Source organism: Tupaia chinensis, unplaced genomic scaffold, assembly GCF_000334495.1.
Source record: "Tupaia chinensis unplaced genomic scaffold, TupChi_1.0 Scaffold000093_1, whole genome shotgun sequence".
Lineage (NCBI taxonomy): Eukaryota > Metazoa > Chordata > Mammalia > Scandentia > Tupaiidae > Tupaia > Tupaia belangeri.
Window position 1 is genome coordinate 11874983 of NW_006159555.1, and position 20803 is coordinate 11895785.

The 20803-nt window shown below is 45.6% G+C and overlaps 1 protein-coding gene across 4 annotated transcripts in view; it reads left to right on the forward strand.

Annotated features, from left to right (window-relative positions):
* The window catches only part of UNC13B (unc-13 homolog B), a 237681-nt gene extending 217924 nt beyond the window's left edge, over window positions 1-19757 (forward strand). For 2 of the 4 annotated variants that reach the window (XM_027769818.1, XM_027769820.1), the window contains 17 exons: window positions 357-485; window positions 5748-5875; window positions 6512-6597; window positions 12197-12323; window positions 12526-12622; window positions 12863-13006; window positions 13321-13398; window positions 13904-13981; window positions 14244-14332; window positions 14551-14703; window positions 14839-14962; window positions 15056-15112; window positions 15305-15382; window positions 15931-16078; window positions 18886-18978; window positions 19162-19321; window positions 19472-19757. In XM_027769818.1, coding sequence (XP_027625619.1) covers window positions 357-485; window positions 5748-5875; window positions 6512-6597; window positions 12197-12323; window positions 12526-12622; window positions 12863-13006; window positions 13321-13398; window positions 13904-13981; window positions 14244-14332; window positions 14551-14703; window positions 14839-14962; window positions 15056-15112; window positions 15305-15382; window positions 15931-16078; window positions 18886-18978; window positions 19162-19321; window positions 19472-19757 — 2055 coding nt within the window. The remainder of the gene's footprint in view (window positions 1-356; window positions 486-5747; window positions 5876-6511; window positions 6598-12196; window positions 12324-12525; window positions 12623-12862; window positions 13007-13320; window positions 13399-13903; window positions 13982-14243; window positions 14333-14550; window positions 14704-14838; window positions 14963-15055; window positions 15113-15304; window positions 15383-15930; window positions 16079-18885; window positions 18979-19161; window positions 19322-19471) is intronic. The other 2 variants (XM_027769819.1, XM_027769821.1) reach the window with 1 other exon arrangement.
* The last annotated feature ends 1046 nt before the right edge of the window (window positions 19758-20803 follow it).

The window sequence follows — 20803 nt, forward strand, 5'->3', positions numbered from 1 at the left end:
CCCTTCTCTTCCATTCTCCTCTCGGGATCTTGGGCACACATACACACACGCCCAGCGTGAGTTTAAGCCACCAAGTCCAGGACTCGAACTGTGGTCAACTATATGGGAGTCCAGCAACATAGCCATTACACCATCTGCCAATCCCGCTCCCAGGTTACTTCTGAGAGGACATATTCACAGGCTCAGTGAAGATGGGTTAGAAGTTCTCTCTATCAGCTATCCTAGCAATTTCATCACAGGTCAAGGCTGAGGGACTCACAGGGGGATGGAAGGACCTGGAGTAGATTTGGGGGAATTAGGCTATCCTGCCCAAGTGAGCAGGGCTCTTGGCCCATAGTTCCTCTGTTGATTGGCAGGTACAAGAACTTCAAAGCCCTCCAAGAGCCAGCCAGGTGGTAAAGGATTGTGTGAAGGCCTGTTTGAACTCTACATATGAGTATATCTTCAACAACTGCCATGACTTGTACAGCCGCCAGTACCAGCTGGTAAGAGGTTGGGAATCAGGTAGGACTAGTTGTCAGTGGCTCTTTAGAACCTCAACTTTCTTTAAGTCATAGTGGAAAGGTGCTCAGGACGAGTGAGTTGTCAGTTATGGACCATCTAGACAAAGTGAGCTATTTATAGATGGAAAGAGACCCTTGAACAAGATTTGTCATACCTGAGTTGAACACAGCGTCAGTGCTAAGTTATATTTTGGTGCTGGAGAAAGTGAATCTAAATTCTAGATCAGGGGTTTAGTAGGTGAATACTCAGTTTACCTCAGAGTTCCTCTCCTCACCAAGATTAATTTTATTTGGACTCATGTGGATCCCTCTTAGTTCTAGGCTGCCTTCCTCTATAGCTGTCTCTCTTAGCTATTGGCCCTTGAAGTACAAATTTTCCCTTTGAGCATTTTTCTCTGTGATACCTGGTCTTCTCTCAAAGCTAACTTGTCCTTCCATAAGACTGAGCTACTTCACCTATTTTAGGCTGATATCCTAATTCAGTACTTGGTGACTTAGTACATTTTTCTAGATTCTTCCAATTTATAGTCTTTCTCTTCCATTCATTTTAAAGCTAGGACTTCCTTCTAGGTCTGATTACTCAGTTACAGTTCCTGTCTTAGGAGTGTCTTGTTGACTGTACATTTGCAGAGTAGTTTCCCAGCAAGTGAATACTGACTATTCTAAGAGTAGGTCTAAGTGCTCATTCAGTAAGTTTGCAGTCTCATGACCATATATGTATAACTCCAATCACAATAGCCTACTAGAAAGGCATTGAAAACTTTCAATTGTGTTGCATCAATGAATGTTTCTTTCCTATGAGTAAAAGAAAATGAACGAGGTAGATTTTCTACTTATTACTACACTGATAAATAGAACTTTTGCAGTTGGTACAGTCAAATGAGCAGAACTCAGACTTGTAGTTGTAAAGTGGCAAACTCGAAGTCTATTCTTTTCTTTGTAACCTATTGCTATCAGGATGACCCATTAATACTGTGAGTGCTACAGTAAAAAGGGCAGTGAGCTTGGCCTCAGAAGATGGTAGGACGGGTGCTACTATTGCCTGGGGCAATTGCTACACCTATTTCAGTCTTACTTTCCTTCTCTGAAAAATAAGATACATCTCTTTGGATCAAATATTGACTATAAGACACACTAGGGTTTTATATGCTAGTAGAAAAAGATCATTTTATTCCACTGTTAATGTTTATAGTTGGAGTTTTTGTGTTTATTGGTAATAAGAATCAAAATGTTACAGAATATACAAATAAAATTTGTTTCTTGTTAAAAGGAAAGATAAGATTGAAGAGATTCCAAGGAGAAATAAGTCACTTTTGATCAGATATTGAAAAAAGCTACATAAAACAAGGAACATTTGAAGTAGTCCTCCAAAGGCATTAGGATTTGCACAGTAAATGATGGGAGGACAACCTAAATCTCTTGGACATTTGTCCTTTGGCAAATACGTTCCATTTGAGATGCTTCCTAGGAGCACTTCAGTATAGACTAAGATCTTATTCATGCTGCCTCTTCTCATTTCCAAATGTGCTTTTTGTGCCAGCCATATATTTAAAGCCTCCTTCTTTTAATGTTTATAAAATCTCCCAAAGATTCTAACGTCTGTAGGAGGGTTTCCTGGGGCCTTTGTTTTTCTGGCTACATTCTGGGCTCCTCTGTCATCCTTCCTTGTAATCTGTCTGATTCGGGGAAGACACTGTTCTCAGCTTTAATCTTTTAACTATGGTGGGGTTTATTTCAATATTTGGTTGCTATTCCAGCATGAGAATAAACTAGACTTGAAAGAAAGCTTATAAGCTATTCAGGAACTTTTTGTAGCCAATGTATTTTGATTTTTACTTCCTCTCAATCTCATTATCCTTTATTTTTTCTGGATTGAAGCCTTGGTATTCTTTTAAAATTTCCATTTGCTGACCTTTAGTCATTGGATCATTCATCTGTCTATTCAGTTAACAAATAGAGATGTAAAGTCGAGTGAAGACATATCTGTGCCATTGGTGAGCTTAATTGTTTGGTGGAGTTAGGGGAAAATTAATAGATGTTTTAGTCACTTTTTTCTGTTACTAACAACTGAGTATAATACCAGTTAATTGATAAGAAATAGAGGATTGTTTAGCTCACCATTTTGGAGGGCCAAGGACAAGGGGCCATCACATCTGGTGAGGATCTTCTTATTGGTGGACACCCTCTGCAGAATCTTGAGGCAGTATAGGGCATCACATGGGAAGAACTTGAGCAGAGCCTCTGTCTATGTGTGTCTGCTCTTCTTATACAGCTACCAGGAGTCAATCATGACCTATCTCAATTACTTCATCCAATCCCAGTTGCTGCCCAAAGGCCCCACCTTTCAACACCATAATCAGACTAAATCTCTACTCCTCTGAACACCATTACAGTGATAGACCAAATTTCTTTATTTCTTTTTCTTTTTCTTTTTTTTTTTGATAGAGGATTTTGCTTTAGGGCCTGTGCACTCACCAGAGAGAGAGACAGAGACAGAGACAGTGAGAGGGAAAGTAAGAAATCACTGCCCAAGGGGATTACCACACCACACCACAATCCCTTCTCCATTTTCCTCCCAAGGTTTTGTGCACGCGCGCGTGCACACACACACACGCACACACACACACACACACCTGGCATGAGTTTGAAACCACTGGTTCCGTGTTTCAAACTGCAGTGGGCCATGTTGGAGTCTAGTGATATAACTGCTACACCATCTACTAGTGAGGTGCCATTTATATCTCACCAAATTTTAACATGTGAATTTCTGGGCGATAACTGCCTTTTTTTTATTTGCTATAGGATTCATGCGCTCGCCGGAAAGACAGAGAGAAACAGGATACACTGCCTTTTTTTTATTTGCTATAGTATTCATGCGCTCACCGGAAAGACAGAGAGAAACAGAAAGCAAAAAAATCACCCCTCCCCCCCACCAGGGGAATGGCCATGCCAATCCCTTCTCCTCCAGTCTCTTCTTGAGATTTTGGGCATAAACACACACATGCCTGGCATGAGTTTGAAGTCGCCCAGTCTGGGCCTCAAACCGTGGTCGACCATGTGGGAGTCCAGTGATGTAACCATTACATCATCTGCTGGTCCCAGCACTGTATTTTTAAAAAATTAGTGTTAACTACATATTGTCATAGTTGTCTGATATGTCTATGCTAGAGGTTCACAGAGGATCCTCTAGTAGCCCAGAATAGAGGTATCTAACCAGACCCAACCTGTCAGGGAAAACTTCTCAAATGAGGTAAAATTCAACTTGAATTTTAAGGAAGGAGTAGGAATCAGGTAAAGAAAGGGGCAGGAGGGAAAAAGGATACTATTAACACATGAATGTTCAGAGGCACAAAATTATGCATATGCTACTTTAAGGAAGTATAGCAATTTAATTAGGTTTCACAATTCAGCTGTCTGGGATCAAACCTCGGTTCTATTTATAGCTACATGATCTTGGGCAAATCATGTAACTTTGCTATCCTTCAGTCTCCTCATCTGTAAAGTAAAAATGATAGTAATTCTACATGATGGAGTTGTTATGAGATTGAATGAGATCATGTGTGTAAAGTTTTTAGCAAATGTCTGACACATAATATACACTAAGTAAGTGGTGGTAGTGGTGTGGTGATGCCTGCAACAAAAGAAGTGGTAATGGATGAGGTTGAGAGAGAGAGAGAGAAACATTCTGAAAGATACTAGTGTCAAGCTAAGTAAGGAGTTTGTTTGAGTTCTATTGAAGGAAATTGAAGAGCTTTAGGGAGGGAATAACATGGTGAGATTTTCCTTATAGACAGATCACTGGCAGCTGCATGGAGAAGATTGGATTGAAGATCAAAGTCTAGGAAACCCTTGAATTGTAAAAGTCTGAGTTAGGATAGTGGACAGAAAAAGTAAAAGCAAGAGATGGATATAAGTGATATTTGAGGAGGTACAGTCAACAGGATGTAGATTCTTTCTGGTTTCTAGTGACTTCTTGGCAATGCAGTCGTATTAAGGACTATGGTGATTTTGCAGTGATGTATGACTGCCTATATACAAACCCTATCCCCGTCCTTCTAGGCAACTTCACCTTTGTGTTTCTTCCAGTGGGAGATAACATCCATTTGAGGTTCTCTGTGGCGATCCCCACATATCTTGTCTGGAATCTGAATGTAGAGTGACTTCTCATTTCTTCAGATCTGTTGTTATTTTATTTAAAAAAATTTTTTTTCGCTGTGTGGTGCAAAAATCATCCCCCAAGGGAGACGGCATGCTGCAGTCCTTTCTCCTCCACTTTCTCCTCAAGATTTTGGCATGCACACACATGCACCTGGCATGTTTTTTAGCCTGCCAGGTCTGGGACTCGAACCATGGAGTTGGCCATGTGGAATCCAGTGCTTTAACTACCATGCCACCTTCTATGGCCCTCTTTTTATTATTTTTTAAAAATTTTCCAGAGGGCATGTGCATTTACAGAGAGAGGCAGACAGAGAAAGAGTGAGAAAGTACCCCTTAACATGGTGTGGACACACCACACTCCCTTCTCCTCTCCATTTCTCTACCCTGTCAGGATTTTGGCATATATGCATATAGGCCCAGCATGTTTTCAAGTTGTCCAGGCTGGGATTCAAACCATGTAGTCAGCCATGTGGGAGAGTTTCTTTAACCACCAGGCCTTGGGACTGGCACCTAAAACACAGCCTTTTTTATCCAGCTGGGTAAACAGCTTCCTAGATGCAGTTCTCCTTAATGGCATTCAGGGAGGTCAAGGGAAGTCTTGCCCTACTGAAAGTTAGCCTGAATTGAATGCTAGGTCTGTGCAGAAGCTCCTGCAGAACTTGAAGGATATGTATGTGTGCGGAGATGGTGGTGGTGAGTATCAGAAGAGGGAAACCACTAGAAAGAGAATGGCTGCCTAGACCTACTTAGCAAGACTAGAAGGGTTACTCATTTCAGCCAGGGAGTCCCTTTAACCATAACAACTGAGAGAAGGAGGAAGAGGGCTGGTTACCTTGATATTTCCTGAACTGTCTAAGCTTACCAGAGCAGTGCTCTGGAGCTACAGACAGGCTCTTTGTCTAAGAACCTCCTGATAGTCACCTCTCTTATAAAACAGGGGCAGTCTGGTGGAACCCAGACTCTAGGAGAGGAAGAGTCCCTGATTCTGGAGGAAGGAGTATAGGGACTAGAACAGAGAGGAAGATTTGAGACACTCTACATTCTCCTTTGACTCTCCTTTTCTCTCACTCTCTCCTCTGGAACAAGAAGCAGGAGCTACCTCCAGAGGAACAAGGGCCTAGCATTCGGAATCTGGATTTCTGGCCCAAACTTATCACACTCATTGTGTCAATCATAGAGGAGGATAAGAATTCCTACACACCTGTTCTGAACCAGTGAGTACCACCCACCCTGGCCCTCTCTGGTTGATGATTGGTCTGTTCATCAGTCTAACAGCCACTTTCTTTCCTATCTCTGTATGTTTGCAGTGCCACCTCTTCCTCCTGTACGTCCATCTGTCCTCTGTCTCTTGTATCTGTCTGGGTAACTGTTTCTGGAGACAAGTGTGGAAACATAATGGGGGGCCCTGCTCAGACTGAGCCAGCCTCCCTGCAGTGAGAGGCTTCTGGGACTATGACTGCCATAGAAGCCCCAGGGGATCCTGAGATCATGTGTGTATGTGTCTGTCCACTGTGAAGAAAGTGGGCCTTTTTAAAGCTCATTCCCTTGCCTTTTTCCTCCAACTTACTTATTCAGCCTGGGCCTGCCTTCCAGCTTCAACCCTTCTCCTCTAGGCCTCAGTTCTCTGCCTTCTGGGAATCCTCTCCCCTGGGTCCACCTTGCCTAACGGAATTCCATATGCCCCTAGTTCCACTGTCCTTTGGCTCCTTTTCTCCAGATTGACCCTAGCCCTGCTCCCTAGGCTTCTCTCTTTAATAAGGCTTCCATGAACTGGGCATGTTGACCTTGGGGTAGTTCACATCAAGTGGTTCTTGCTTTATTCACTGACTGCTGTTTCTTCTATCATCCAGGTTTCCTCAAGAGCTGAATGTGGGAAAAGTCAGCGCAGAAGTGATGTGGCATCTATTTGCCCAAGACATGAAATATGCATTGGAAGGTAAGGGGCTGCCTGCATCAGTGGGCCACCAGGCTCCTCGCCCAACCTGGTTCACTTTCCCTTTCCCCTCCCAAATAGCTATGAGCTCTGGAGATGGTACTATAAGGACTAGAGCCGTTCTAGGCATAGTGGGACATCAGGCTCAGGAGATCATGGGTGTACAAAGTTGCAGTTAAAGGAAATCATAGAAATGGCTTTGGGTTCCATCTTCCAGCTTTTGAGCAAGTGCCTGTTCAGGACTATCCCAGCCTACAGATCAACTCATCCCATGATGGGTGTTCTCCAGTGGTCCACTTTCTAGAGAATAGTTTTATGAAACTTAGCTTTGTAGTTTAAAAAAAAATCAGAGAACCTTAAATACTAGCTAGATAGCTACTGAGAAGCATTTACATACAAAAGCGCATTTCTGCATGTGTTTAAAGGTCACATGTTTTCTCAGACCGGCTGCTCTCCACAGATAGGTATAGTTGTTTTCTCATACTGGGGACTATCTAGCCTGGCTTTCCTAGAAAGCTACTCTGGATTAGTGTGGCTAAGCAAGAAAGATGCTTCTTCCCTCACTCCTCAGACAAATTATTATTCATCTAGTTCATTCATTCATTTTATTCATTCTCACCTTGGTTGACAAAGGTATCACTCCCTCCCTCCATCAGGCTTCCCATCTGTGCCCATCTGTGCTCACCTATTTAGCTGCCTTTCCTGTTTGTTCTATATGTTAGTCTATCGCCTCAGACTGTGAAAGTGGATCTAGAAGGAGGAGGAGCCATCTGGAGCTAGGACAAAGCAGTATCTGGATATGCTATTTGGGTGGAGTGACAGGAAAAATAGGCAACCCTCACACTCTTAAACTTGTGAGGTTTAGAGTCAGTAAGTCATAAGGTTGAGAGAAACTTTGAAGATCTTTGTTAAGTTTGAAGACAGCCATGGACTATAAACATACATTATATAATTCAGCCCCAGACCAGTGTCTGCCCCTTGCCCACACTAGATCAGCACTGGGGCTGGTTTCCCTCCTTAGCCTGCCTGGCCATGGAGGAGGTCACCTGTCCCTCCTGTCCAGGCAGCATCAGTGAGCCTGACGAGTCATATAGTCCTAGTTCTTGAAAGACTTCAACTCCATTGTGTTTGGGGTAAAAGATAATACCTGTAGAAAATGAGTCAACAACAGAAGAAGGGTAGTGTGAGGTACAGCAGAGGTTTTCAAACTAATATCTTAGGAACTAAGTTAAAAAGGAAATCCATGTGCCAGTTTCATAGCCTAGTGGTTAAGAGAGCCAGAGCCCACATGGCTGATGGCAGTTTGAATCTCGGCGCACTGATCGCTTGAAAAACACATTGAGCATTTGTACTTGTCTCCAAATCCCAAGGGGATGAAGAAATCAAGAAGGGATTGTGGTGTGACCCTGCCCAACTAGGGGGCGCTTTTTCCCTCTCCCTCTTCTCTCTCTCTTTCTGTCTCCAGCAATCTTAAAAATCTCAGTTTTTGTTTTGGGGTGTTTTTTTGTTTGTTTTTTTGTTTTGTTTTTGTTTGTTTTTGCTACAAGGTATGTGCACTCACTAGAGAGACAGAGAAACAGAAAACAAGAAATCATGTCCTGGTGGGGATGGCCATGCCACAATCCCTTCTCCTTCATTCCCTTGGGATTTGAAACACACACATGCATGCACCTGGCATGAGTTTCAAGCCACCAGGTCCAAGACTCAAACTGTAGTCTGCCACATGGGAGTCCAGCGCCTCAACCACTATGCCACTTAGTGGCCCAATAATCTTAGTTATTAAGAACACTATGGGGACCAGCAGTTAGCATAATGACTATGTTGCTGGGCCCCCATGTAGTCGACCGTGATCGAGTCCCAGACCCAGTGGCTTAAACTCACGCCAGGTGCATGCCCAAGATCTCGAGAAGAGAATGGAGGAGAAGGGATTGCGGTGTGGCCATCCATCTTTCTGGCAAGCGCACTTGCCCTATAGCAAACACCTCTCAAAAACAAACAAACAAACAAAAAAAACAGAACATTAGGAAGAGGCCGGCAGGTGGCATGGTGGTTAAGGTGCTGAACTCCCATATAGCAGACCTTAGTTTGAGTTCCGGACCCCTGGTGGCTTGCTTTCTCACTTCTCTCTCTCTCTCTCTCTCTCTCTCTCTCTCTCTGGTTGAATTAAACCATAACCATAATAACAAAAGAACACTAGGAAACCGTTACAGGCTCATGAGCAGAGATACAACAGAAGCAAAGTTGAATTTCAATAAGATTTTACCTCAGTGGAAGACAAGGGCAGCTAGAACAGGAAGAGAATAGAAGTAGAGGATGTCAATAACGAAGGACTGTTATAATAACTGAGGGAAGAGGGGATGGTGCCGGGATTAGAGCAGGTAAATGGAAACGGAAGAATAGGCTCTGATAGGCATTGGGAGAAAGTTGTAACAGGACTTAGTGGTCATCAGAATACTGAGGGCAAGGGATAGAGAAACTTGGGGGCCTACATAATAAGAGGACAGTGTTGACTCTGACCATGAAAGGAAAGTTGGAAATGCTGTCCTTCATTAAATATTTTATAAATCAACTTTATTGAGGTATAATTTATATACAATAAAATAAAAACACTTTAAGAATATAATACAATGAGTTTTGACAAACATATGTTTAACTACTCTCCAAGGCAAAATATGGAACTGAAAGTTCCCTCTTATTCCTCTTCAGTAAATCCCCACTCCATTCACCAATGTGTCTATTTATTTAGTATTTTCTTTGTGCTGGACATTGTGCTTATTACTATTCATTTCACTGGGAAACAACCCCAGCTCGTAAGAAGCTCACATACCAGTCTAGAAAACAACCTGTAAAGCAGTAATTACAATATAAAGTTATAAATGCCACACAAGACTTAGAATAGGACCTGGGAAGGTTTCCTAGAGGAGTTAATATGCCAGTTGAAACTGAAAGGATGATAGGGCTTAGCTGGTAGGAAGGAGGGTAATAGTGACCAAAAAAAGGGGAGATACAGAATCTTTTATGTAGAGGGGATAGTATGTTCAAGACCTGGGTCTAGAAATAGCTGGCATGCTTAAAGAATTGGAAGTAACAGTTCAGCATATCATGGCACTTCACAGGGTTGGGGAAAGAGAGAAGTAAGAGATGAGCTGGAGAAGTGAGACAGAGCCAGATAATGAAGGTTGTAGGCTACATGTAGGCTTTGGGACTCTATCCTAAGGTAGTTGGGAGCCACTGACATATGTTGAAAGGAATTATGTGATCACATTTATCATGTAGAAAGGCCACTCGCTCTGGCTACCATATGGAGAAAGAATTAGACAGTCTAGAGGCTGTTGTAGTCCAGGTTAGAGATGGTAGTAATGAGGCCTAGGTGGGTCTACCATAGCTAGAAGGAAATGTATAGATTCCACAGGTATTTTGGAGGTGAAATCAGCAGTTTTGGATGGTCTAGTGGGATATGAGTAAAGGGGAAGAAGAAAGATGATGCTCAGCATCACATAAGAGGGTAAAAATAGTTGGTTTACTCTGTTCAGCTTCAGCTGCAGATGATAAAATGGCAAGAGGTTGAGACTAGAGTTAAAACCAGGCAAAGTGAGATACTCCATCAAAATCCTGTAGAGATGCTACCAGCACCAAAGAGAGATGTGAAAGAGATTATCAGCAAACTGGGTAGTTGAAATCATGAGGGTGAAAAGAACTCTCCAAGGATGAAAGATAAATGGAGGGACAAAAATGGAAGTCAAGTGCAGGAGGATATTGATACATGACTTCTGCTTCTAACAGATTAGCCACACCTCCCAATATGACCACCACCACGAACAACCACCTCAACATCAGTTTACAGGAGCATGACCACGGGACTTGTTAGAGCAGTTTGAAGTCTGAGCAGTATTTCAGTGCTACAGTTTTTATAGCACAGAAGTTGAAGTTAAAAAAAAAAATGGCACTTAGGGTGAGAATAGAGATAATTGATAGAGAAAGTGAGAATTGCATATAAATATGGTAACTTAGACATTCCTACAAGAAAGAGGAAGTTCTGGAGTGATGGGCAGCCTTGCTTCACTTTCAGTGGGTTGCTAAATAGAAAGGAGGGCCTTCCTGGTAGTACCTTTCTATTTCTAAGTTTCTGGACTGATTCAAGGACAGTAGGGGATGGGACAAAACGTGGTCTCCCTTATGCTCATGAGGGTGTCTCTCTGATGTCCCTGATTCTTTTTTAACTCTCTTCATTGCTTATTGGTGTCTCTGCCCTGTCACAAGCAACCACTGTCATTCGTATACGAAAAGTTCACTTTCTGGGTGGTAAGAAATTTCAGTTGTTGTCCCTCTGCTTCTAGTCTTATATCTTTTCCCTCTTCTCCTGCTCACTGCTTCATAGAAGAGACTGCAAATGCAGCTTCAGATTGAGATGGCACTGCCTACAGTGCCAGGAGATGAAATGCCTGGGACCTGATGCCATTCAAGGCTAAACCCCAGACTTCCATTTCCTCCTTGAGTTCTGCTGTACTAATTCACCAGGGCCAGCTATCCCAGTCTGGATGTTCTGCCTTGACTTGGAGGAGCATCTCCCATGGCAACTCCCATGGCAAAGTTGAGCAGTAGAGTGCCTAGGACACTGACCTTCCCTCCTCTGTGGCTTAGTACTCTACCCTATTTGCTTGCTTTTCTCATTATGTTATATGTCAGTACTCAATTGACTTTTATTATTCAAATCAGTGCTTCAGTCATAAAGGGGGTGGAGAGGGGAACCTGTGAGTGTAGCCAGTGCTGCAGACTCTCTGAGCAAGCTGTGAGTGATCTTTGTCCTAGATTTTTCAGAAGGCTCTGGAGATACAGCTAGATGACGTTTTAGGTCCATAGCAATTGTCCCATTTTTTACAGCTTGATGGACCTTTCATCTGGCTATGTTTCCATAATTTCTAAACTGACGATTATTATTTACATACTTCCCTGAGAGATCTTTTTTTTTTTTTTTTTCCCCCTGGTGGTTTGACATTTTGATAGTTTTCCCTCTGCCTCTAAAGACAACGTTTCTCAGGTCTACTCTGGAGCCTTTCAGTTTTTCTCAAGATTCTGTTACACCATGGTTGCTCAACTGCTTTTTCTGTCAACTCTAGCCCACTGTGTTTTTCCCTGTCTCTGTGTAGTTATCATTGCCCCATTCATGTCATGTACAACTGTCCATCTTTACATTTAGGCCTGTCTGAAGGAATATCCCAGCCACTAGGATTAGAAAAGCCCTGGAAAACCATTGTTCCTCTCAATCCTGAGTAGTCTCACCATTAATCAGCATTAGCACCCCCAGTCCTTTCTTCTGTTCTTCACTAGAGACCAGTGACCTTACTGTGCACTTCCAGAAGCTAGAGCAAGACTGCTTTATCTAGGAGTCTGGCTTAGTCCCTTAGAGGAAGATTTAGGCCAGGCTCTTAAAGTTTGAGCAGAACACTGGTGGGGAACAGTGGCTGTGAGAAAGAGGTTGAGAGTCACCATTGTTCTAAGACATCTGATAGAGCCTCCTGACCCTTGATCTACTGTCTGGAGCAAGCTCGGGAACCATGGCCTCTACTGCAAGAACCTAACTCAGCTTCCCTCCCACCATTAGAGCATGAGAAGGACCGGCTGTGTAAGAGTGCTGACTATATGAACCTGCACTTCAAGGTGAAGTGGCTCCACAATGAATACGTGCGGGATCTGCCTGCCCTCCAGGGGCAGGTGCCTGAGTATCCAGCGTGAGTCATAATGTGGGCACTGCAGAGGGAAGGGAAGAGCTCCCTCTGGATGGGTGGGGCTAGAGCACCCTCTGGGTTTGGGCTAGTGTCTTCAATTCAGTTCAGCAAACCAGTCTCAGGGCTGCCTGTTCAGGACTGCTCCCCAGTCTGGTGGAGCTGTCAGGCACAGACCCCAATCCCAGTTCTCCTGCTCTGGCTGCAGGTGGTTTGAGCAGTTTGTGCAACAATGGCTAGATGAGAATGAGGACGTGTCCCTGGAATTCCTGCGTGGGGCCCTGGAGCGAGATAAGAAAGATGGGGTAAGTCAGGGGCTTGGGCCACACAAAGGCCAGGACAAGTCTCCCAGAAATTAACTATTGGCAAAAGTTCCTGGGCTTCATCCAAGATGATTGTGTCCCCGTCCCTCTCCCCCACATAGAATCCATAGCAGAACTGTTAAGGGTCACTGAGCTATCCCTTCAGCAGAGCCTTTGTGTACCCTGTAATTTGGGGAAAAGGTAGCATCTGTGGATGGTGATCCTTTGTGTGGCCTTGCTTAGTTCCAGCAGACATCAGAACATGCACTGTTTTCCTGCTCTGTGGTGGACGTCTTCACGCAGCTCAACCAGAGCTTTGAGATCATCCGGAAGCTGGAATGCCCAGACCCCAACATCCTTGCTCACTACATGAGGAGATTTGCGAAGGTGACCATGACCATCCTTCCTGTCCACTTTCCCCTACCACCACCACATTCATGGCCTAGACACAAGCCTGATCACAGCCCCTCACCATGATGACCTTTGGGTAAAAGCTAGTGTTACCCCTCTCTTCTCTGCTGCAAAAGGGGGGCGTGTCTCTACTACTCTGCAGTTGAGAGGGAAATTTGTCCCTTATTACGAGATTCCCCCTTTACCTCCCCGTTGTTACTGTTCTGGGATGAGAAGTGCAACCTCAGGCATGATCTCCGAGGTAAGTGCTAAGGACAAGTCTCTCATCTCCTTTTCTCCTCTTTTCTCAGACGATTGGGAAGGTGCTGATGGAGTATGCAGACATCTTATCAAAGAACTTCCCAGATTATTGCACAAAGGAGAAACTGGTAGGGCCATGCCATGGGACCCTTAGAGAACGGGAATAGAGGACATTTGAATTCTTCTTGCTTTTGTAGCTACCCTCAGAGCTGAAGGATAGTTTCTGACTTCTGATTTCACCAGGGCTTTTATTGAACCATGCCACAAAATATGAGAATTTGATTACATTCCTCTGAGTCTCCATTTGGTACTTTATCTTCTACTAAGCTAGACCTTTGCTTAGCCTTTTTTGTTTGTTTTAATAAAACATTTAAGGCATTCAGGAATTATAAAGGATAATACCATGAATACCTGAGTATTCCTCACTGGGTTTTAAAAGGAAAACATCTATTTCTAGTCCTCATTCAGGGAGAATATTATGGATGGGTCCTAGCTCTTAGTGCTTAGGGAGAGACCTAAATAATATATGAGTTCCTCTGTGGCTTTTGGAATAGTGTGAGAGAGAGGAACCCTTGGTTAATGGGTCCTGTGCTGGAAGGTGCCAAGACTCAACGACTCCATCTGTTCCCGCAGCCCTGCATCCTGATGAATAATATGCAGCAACTAAGGGTCCAGCTGGAGAAAATGTTTGAGGCCATGGGAGGCAAGGAGGTAGGTCTTAGGGTTTTGGGGTCACTCTTCTTTCCCTTTATTCCTGAGCTTCCTGGCCACAGACTTCTAACCTCTCTTGACTAGGTATAAGCCAGGAGGTTAGCTTGGGGTCTGGGCTGTCTTAATTTGAGATAGGCCATGGGGTAAAGCTCTAAGAGGAAGGAGTGAGCTTGGGGTAAAGCCATTGGGAGGAGTAGAGGCTTGGAAGGGGAAAAGAGTATACAATAAGCAGCCAATCCAGGCTCACTTCCTGCGGATACAGCTGGACCCTGAAGCTGCAGACAGTTTGAAGGAGCTGCAGGTGAAACTGAATACGGTTCTGGATGAGCTCAGCATGGTATTTGGAAACAGGTCAGTGGCCCCAAAACACATGGTCCCCAGTCCCTGGCTAGAGCCTTTGCCCCACCCCCATCTATTCAGCAGACATGTGGACCTCCCCTCTACCCTGCCGACCCTCCTGGCTGGAGCCATACCATGAGTGTACGGGAATGGGACCAAATGTCTGGTGCTGCTTCGGGGACAGGCTGTGTTTCAGAGGCGGGAGCGCTGCACTGTGGGCACATGTGTAGTTTCCAGGTGCGGATTGATGAGTGTGTTCGACAAATGGCTGACATCCTGGCCCAGGTTCGGGGCACAGGGAATGCATCCCCCAACGCCAGGGCCTCAGTGGCTCAGGATGCAGACAGTGTGCTCCGGCCTCTCATGGACTTCCTGGATGGCAAGTGAGTACAGCACTGAGGACAGCCCTGTGGGTTCAAGCAAAGCAGAGGCCTTCAGAGGAGCCTCAGCAGGGTGTGGGAGTCGGCGGGGGAGGCTCTCAAGTGCTCACCTGGCCTCACCTGTTGTTGGGCTTGCAGCCTCACGCTCTTTGCTGCTGTGTGTGAGAAGACAGTTCTGAAGCGTGTCCTGAAGGAGCTCTGGCGAGTGGTGATGAACACAATGGAAAGGATGATTGTCCTGCCCCCCCTCACAGACCAGACGGTAAGGACACCACCCTTCCATCACCTCCTCTTGCCTCCCTTTCCCTTCTTACCTGCCACTTAATGGGGTCTGACTGATCCCCTCTCTGCCCAGGGCACCCAGCTGATCTTCACTGCTGCCAAGGAACTGAGCCATCTTTCCAAACTCAAGGTATTCTGGGCTTGAGCTTTTTCTGATACCGGGGGAGGGTACCTGGGAAGAAAGATATTAGAGTTTTGGAGACTGATGCGAAAGGAAGGAGAGGAGCCTATAGCTGTGGGCTGGCAGGTGGGGGCAGGGCTGCGGGGCTTTGATGACTTCCCAGAGCTATCCTGAATGCTGCTGATTTCTCTGGTGTTCCAGGACCACATTCGAGAAGAAACACGGAATCTCACTCCAAAGCAGTGTGCCATCCTCGACCTCGCCCTGGACACCATCAAGGTGAAACCTCCTCGTGTCCAGGCACCCACATGGCCCTGGCATTCCACTCTGCCAGAATAGGTGTCCCCCAGCCCTTACCATTGCACATCCAGAATAGAGGCACTGTGCAATGTCAGGGTACAGGGAGAATCAGTAATGACCCACAAGTTCAAGATGCTTATGCTTGGTGAGGCGGCGGTAAGACAAGTACATGTGATTCAAGGCACTTGCCAAGAGGTACATCATAGGCACTAAGTTCTCTGAGCTTCAGAGGGATAAGGTAGCTATTACTGCCTAAACTGCTTCTCTCCCACTTCTGTGCCTGTCCAGATAGACCCACCTTCAAATACCACCTCCGGGAATATGGCCATCCCCCACTGCACCTGCCGCATGCCCAAATAACACTCTTTACTGAAAGACTATGATTTTGATTGTGTGGGTGTTCCTGCTCTTATTATTTATTGAATGCAGCCTATTGTTCTCACAGTCCTCTCTTCTCTGAGGACAGTGTTGAGGGCTGCCTCTCTGTGAGAGGATGGAACAGGAACAGGTGCTCTTTTATCTTTCAGCAATACTTCCATGCAGGAGGCAATGGGCTGAAGAAAACCTTCTTGGAGAAGAGCCCAGATCTGCAGTCCCTACGCTATGCCCTGTCTCTGTACACACAGACCACGGACACTCTTATCAAGACCTTTGTGCGCTCACAGACTGCCCAGGGTGAGACTCAAGGGCTGTGGGTCTCAGTCTCCCTCTGATACACACCTGCCCTTAGTGAGTTAGCATCTTCTAATCCTTGAGGAGGATCCAGGTATTTGCTAGAGAGCCCTTCAAACTCAGAACTCAGCATTTCCTGAGGAGACCTCAGTACCTATTCCCACCCCATATCCATACTAGGGAGGAGAATCACGTTCCTGGGAAACATGCTAGAGGCCTCTTTTCCCAGATGTTGCCTAGCTTGTTTAGTGAGCTCAAGGAGTGTACCCTGTCTGGCAAGAGGTGAAAAGAAGGAAAAAATCTGTGAGGAAGCCTGGAGAATGTATGGTTGGGACACTTGTGAAGTCTCATAGCTTTGGAAGCCTTGCTGGGAATTGTTCTGGGAAGAGAAAGCAAAAGACTTTCCAGATACTCAGGTGTGGATGAGAAGACAGAGCCGACCTCCAGGAGCAACTGCAGGGGGGGTAAGGATTACAGGGCCCTGGGCACAGCCAAGGCCCTAGCCTCATGGATGATGCTTATGCACAGGGCACTTAGGCAACCGATTTTCTCCCAGTGACTACAGTCCTCAGAATCCCTGCCTGCCTCCAGTAGGTCTGTCCAAAACAAAACACATCTGCATAGACTTGCCTAAGACTGAAATTCTGACCCGACTCTACAGCAGAGCCCTCTGGGCACATGTGTTATTGCTTGTTTCAGGGAAACCTGGACAGGCTGCCTGGGAGAATGAACCTGGAGGAGGAAATGGGATACTTAGGCCTTACCAACCCTAGATCTGGAGCCCAGCACTGACCAGGAAGGGAAAGGGAAACTAAGCAGTTAGACTAGAGGTGACAGGAGGTCAATGGAGAGAATGGAAGGGCCTATAGTACTGCTTCATTTCCCACATCAGTTCTTATCTCCACTCCAAGGAGGGAAGGAGAGAGACAAAGCAGCAGCTACGGGTCTTGCTTAGGGCATAGGGAGAACTTAGACAGATTGAGTATGTGCAAAGGCCTGTAACACAGGGAAGATCTGAGTTAATCCAGAAAGGCTCTCTAGAAGCACTGAACTTTAAGCTAAATAAAGGATGAAGAGAACCTGGCATGGCACTTATGAGGTAAGAGCAGGGGTGGAGACTGCAGGGAGAATCTGTGGCATGTGTGTGGCTGTGTGTGTGTGTCTTCTACCCTTGCTTTACCTTTTAAGAGTCTAGGAAATTAGAGCCTCCAACCTTTCTCTTGCCTTGTTGATCTCAGCTACCTTTTCTCTGTTTTTGTTTGTTTGTTTGTTTTTTAATGCTCTGCTCATAATTTGGTTAATCTTTGACCTGCGAAGACTAATTTGGAACATTCAGGCATTGACCCCTCTCCTGACTTCTTTCTCCACCCTGCCCCATCTCTGTGCTCCCTCAGAATATGTGTAGAGCTGCTTTGAAATGGCTGTTAACTGCTTAGACTTCTAACTGATTCTTCTTTCTCTGTTCTCCTGCTGCTACCTCTTGGCTTGCCTGTCCTCATTCAGTACATGATGGGAAAGGTATTAGGTTTACTGCTAATGAGGACATTCAGCCGGAAAAGGGTATGTTATATCTGCTGTGTGTGTGTGTCTTCTACCCTTGCTTTACCTTTTAAGAGTCTAGGAAATTAGAGCCTCCAACCTTTCTCTTGCCTTGTTGATCTCAGCTACCTTTTCTCTGTTTTTGTTTGTTTGTTTGTTTTTTAATGCTCTGCTCATAATTTGGTTAATCTTTGACCTGCGAAGACTAATTTGGAACATTCAGGCATTGACCCCTCTCCTGACTTCTTTCTCCACCCTGCCCCATCTCTGTGCTCCCTCAGAATATGTGTAGAGCTGCTTTGAAATGGCTGTTAACTGCTTAGACTTCTAACTGATTCTTCTTTCTCTGTTCTCCTGCTGCTACCTCTTGGCTTGCCTGTCCTCATTCAGTACATGATGGGAAAGGTATTAGGTTTACTGCTAATGAGGACATTCAGCCGGAAAAGGGTATGTTATATCTTGTGCAGACATGAACCTAATGTGGGCTAACACTGATCCCTGTGAGCTGGAACGAGCTGCTTATGCTAGGGGTGGGAGAACCAGGTGTCCAAGGTCAGAAGCTCTATCCCAAGTCTTAGAGATACCTGGTGTATAAACACAGCCCAGGAAGGGGTTCTATTCTTGATCCCTGTCTGTCCTTGGAATTCCTCTACCCTTCCATACCTCAGGACCAGGAAGGATTTTATCTGGGGGTACAGGGCAATGTTTACCCAAAATAGAGTGAGGCCTTTGTTGAGGAGAGCTTGCAGTTTGGGTCTTTTCAGATTGAGCCTGGGGAGTTGTTCTGTGGAGGGGTGAAGTCTTCCTGAGTAGGCAGCCTCCCAAGCAGAAGCCTCCAGGAATCCTGGGGATAGGTGGGAGGTTGCCACTTTTGGCTAGAAGGGAACCCACATTGTTCGGTTAAGAGAAACCCTCGGGTACACCTAGCTCCCAGACACAGATTCAGGGTGACAGTACTGTTCTTCCCTGATACCTTTCAAGGAAAAATTCTTCGGCCTAGGAGATAGGAGAGGCTTGGGAGAAACACTGTGAGATTCCCAGTGCATTTTTCAAAGAAGTTTTGCCTAAGATGCTGTCCATTCAACTTATGTTATAGTACTCAGCCTCATTCTTTATCCCCTTTCTCCTCCTCCTCCTATTGCTTACTTCCCTATGGCTACTGAGGGCGACTGCTTCTTGCTCTAGGGTGTGGGGTCAGTTTTACCTGGAATAATGAGTCCCAAAGTCCTAAAGTTCTTCAGTAGGACATCATCTGTCCATCTGCTTTTCAGGGTCTGGTGTGGATGATCCTGTGGGAGAAGTCTCTATTCAGGTGGACTTGTTTACACACCCTGGTACTGGGGAGCACAAGGTCACAGTGAAAGGTGAGTGGTGTGGATGGGCAGGTCTGACCTTTTCTGGCCTCATGGCCATACCCATCAGTCAAAGGAAGGTGTTGCTCACGCCAGCTCTGCAGTTCAGCCCTCCTCCAAGGGGAATGTCATATGGGGGCTCAAGAATTGGGAATGCCTGGTGGGATCCTTCATAGGTTTCCCTTGTTTGGGCAGTGGTGGCTGCCAATGACCTCAAGTGGCAGACAGCGGGTATGTTCCGACCTTTTGTGGAAGTGACCATGGTTGGACCACATCAAAGTGATAAGAAGAGGAAGTTCACAACCAAGTCCAAAAGCAACAACTGGGCCCCCAAGTACAATGAAACATTCCACTTGTAAGTTATGGAGTGGGGAGACCTACTCTGGGATGGGAGGGACTGAAGGAGGAAGGTGGGAGAGGAGGGGTGGGCTGGATGGCAGGCTGGGGTGAAATCAGCTGAAGATGCTTAGCTCTGGCCTTCCTTCCTTCTACTCTGTGCATGCAGCCTCCTGGGAAATGAAGAGGGACCAGAGGCCTATGAATTGCAGATGTGCGTGAAGGATTACTGCTTTGCCCGGGAGGATCGTGTGCTAGGGCTGGCTGTGATGCCTCTGAGGGATGTGGCAGCCAAGGGCAGCTGTGCCTGCTGGTGCCCCTTAGGCCGGAAGATCCACATGGATGAGACGGGCATGACCATTCTCCGGATTCTGTCTCAGAGGAGCAATGACGAGGTGGCCCGAGAGTTTGTGAAACTTAAATCAGAGTCTCGTTCCACGGAGGAGGGAAGCTGAGTATTTTTTGCTCCTGTGTCAACCAGGCGGCACCAGTTCCACAAGTCAGGGCCAGTGGGAGTTAGCTATATAGCCAGCTTAGGATCTTCATAGTCAAGAAGCTGATCCCTTTATTTAAGATATGTAAGGAAAAATATGGGGTGGTAGGAGTATGGCTTTTTCACAGAAAGAGTCATGAATCCCTGAGCAGCAGTTCTTCGGTGCTAGGTGATAAGCTGTGGGGGTAACTGCATGGAAAGATTTTCCATAGAGAGAGACAGACATTTCTGAGAGTGTCAGCCATTCTTGGTAGACACCACTCCATATTTCATCTCTGTCCTCCATACCACATCTTACTCAGACATGTACATGCCAATTGTTAGGAGAACAAGTTTAGAGGGCCTGGAGCTGTGCCCAGCTGGCTTGAGACTCAGCTGAGCTTACAGGTGTTACTGAGCCCTGTGGTCTGGATTGGAGTATGGCCAGGGCAGAAGCACACAGAACAGAATTCAGACTGTCCCTTGAGCAGAATCCCTGCCACAGATAGGACAGGATTAGGCTGGGAAGTGCACACACTGACCTTTCATCTAGGTTCTATTCAAAGAGAAGGAGCTGCAGTAGAAAGACTACTCCCAAAAGGGGGTAATTTGTGTGGTTTTTTGTGGTTCCATTGAGAACATGGCTTTGAAACTGAACAAGATACCTTCTAGAAATGAACTGTGCTAATCTCTTCACCAAAATTATACCTGCTATGAGTAGAATGAGGTTCACATGGTGCTTCAAAGTCCTGAGCAGAATATTTATTTGAAATTCAGGCACCAGGGGCCACCTGTCTGGGAGCCCCCCACCTCACTCCTATAGGTGGAGTGATGTTTCAGAACACAAGAGCTGTTGTTACATGTATGTGCTTGAGGGCTATTTGAAGGATCTAGGAGTATTTTCTTCTTGGGTAGGCCCTGAACAATGCCAAAAATTGTGGAAACCAGACTAGAAAGAGTCCTCCTCCCTTTCAGTCACTGCCTTCTAGGTGTCCTCCACCTTGCAGAAAGATCCAGCCTTTGGCCTCT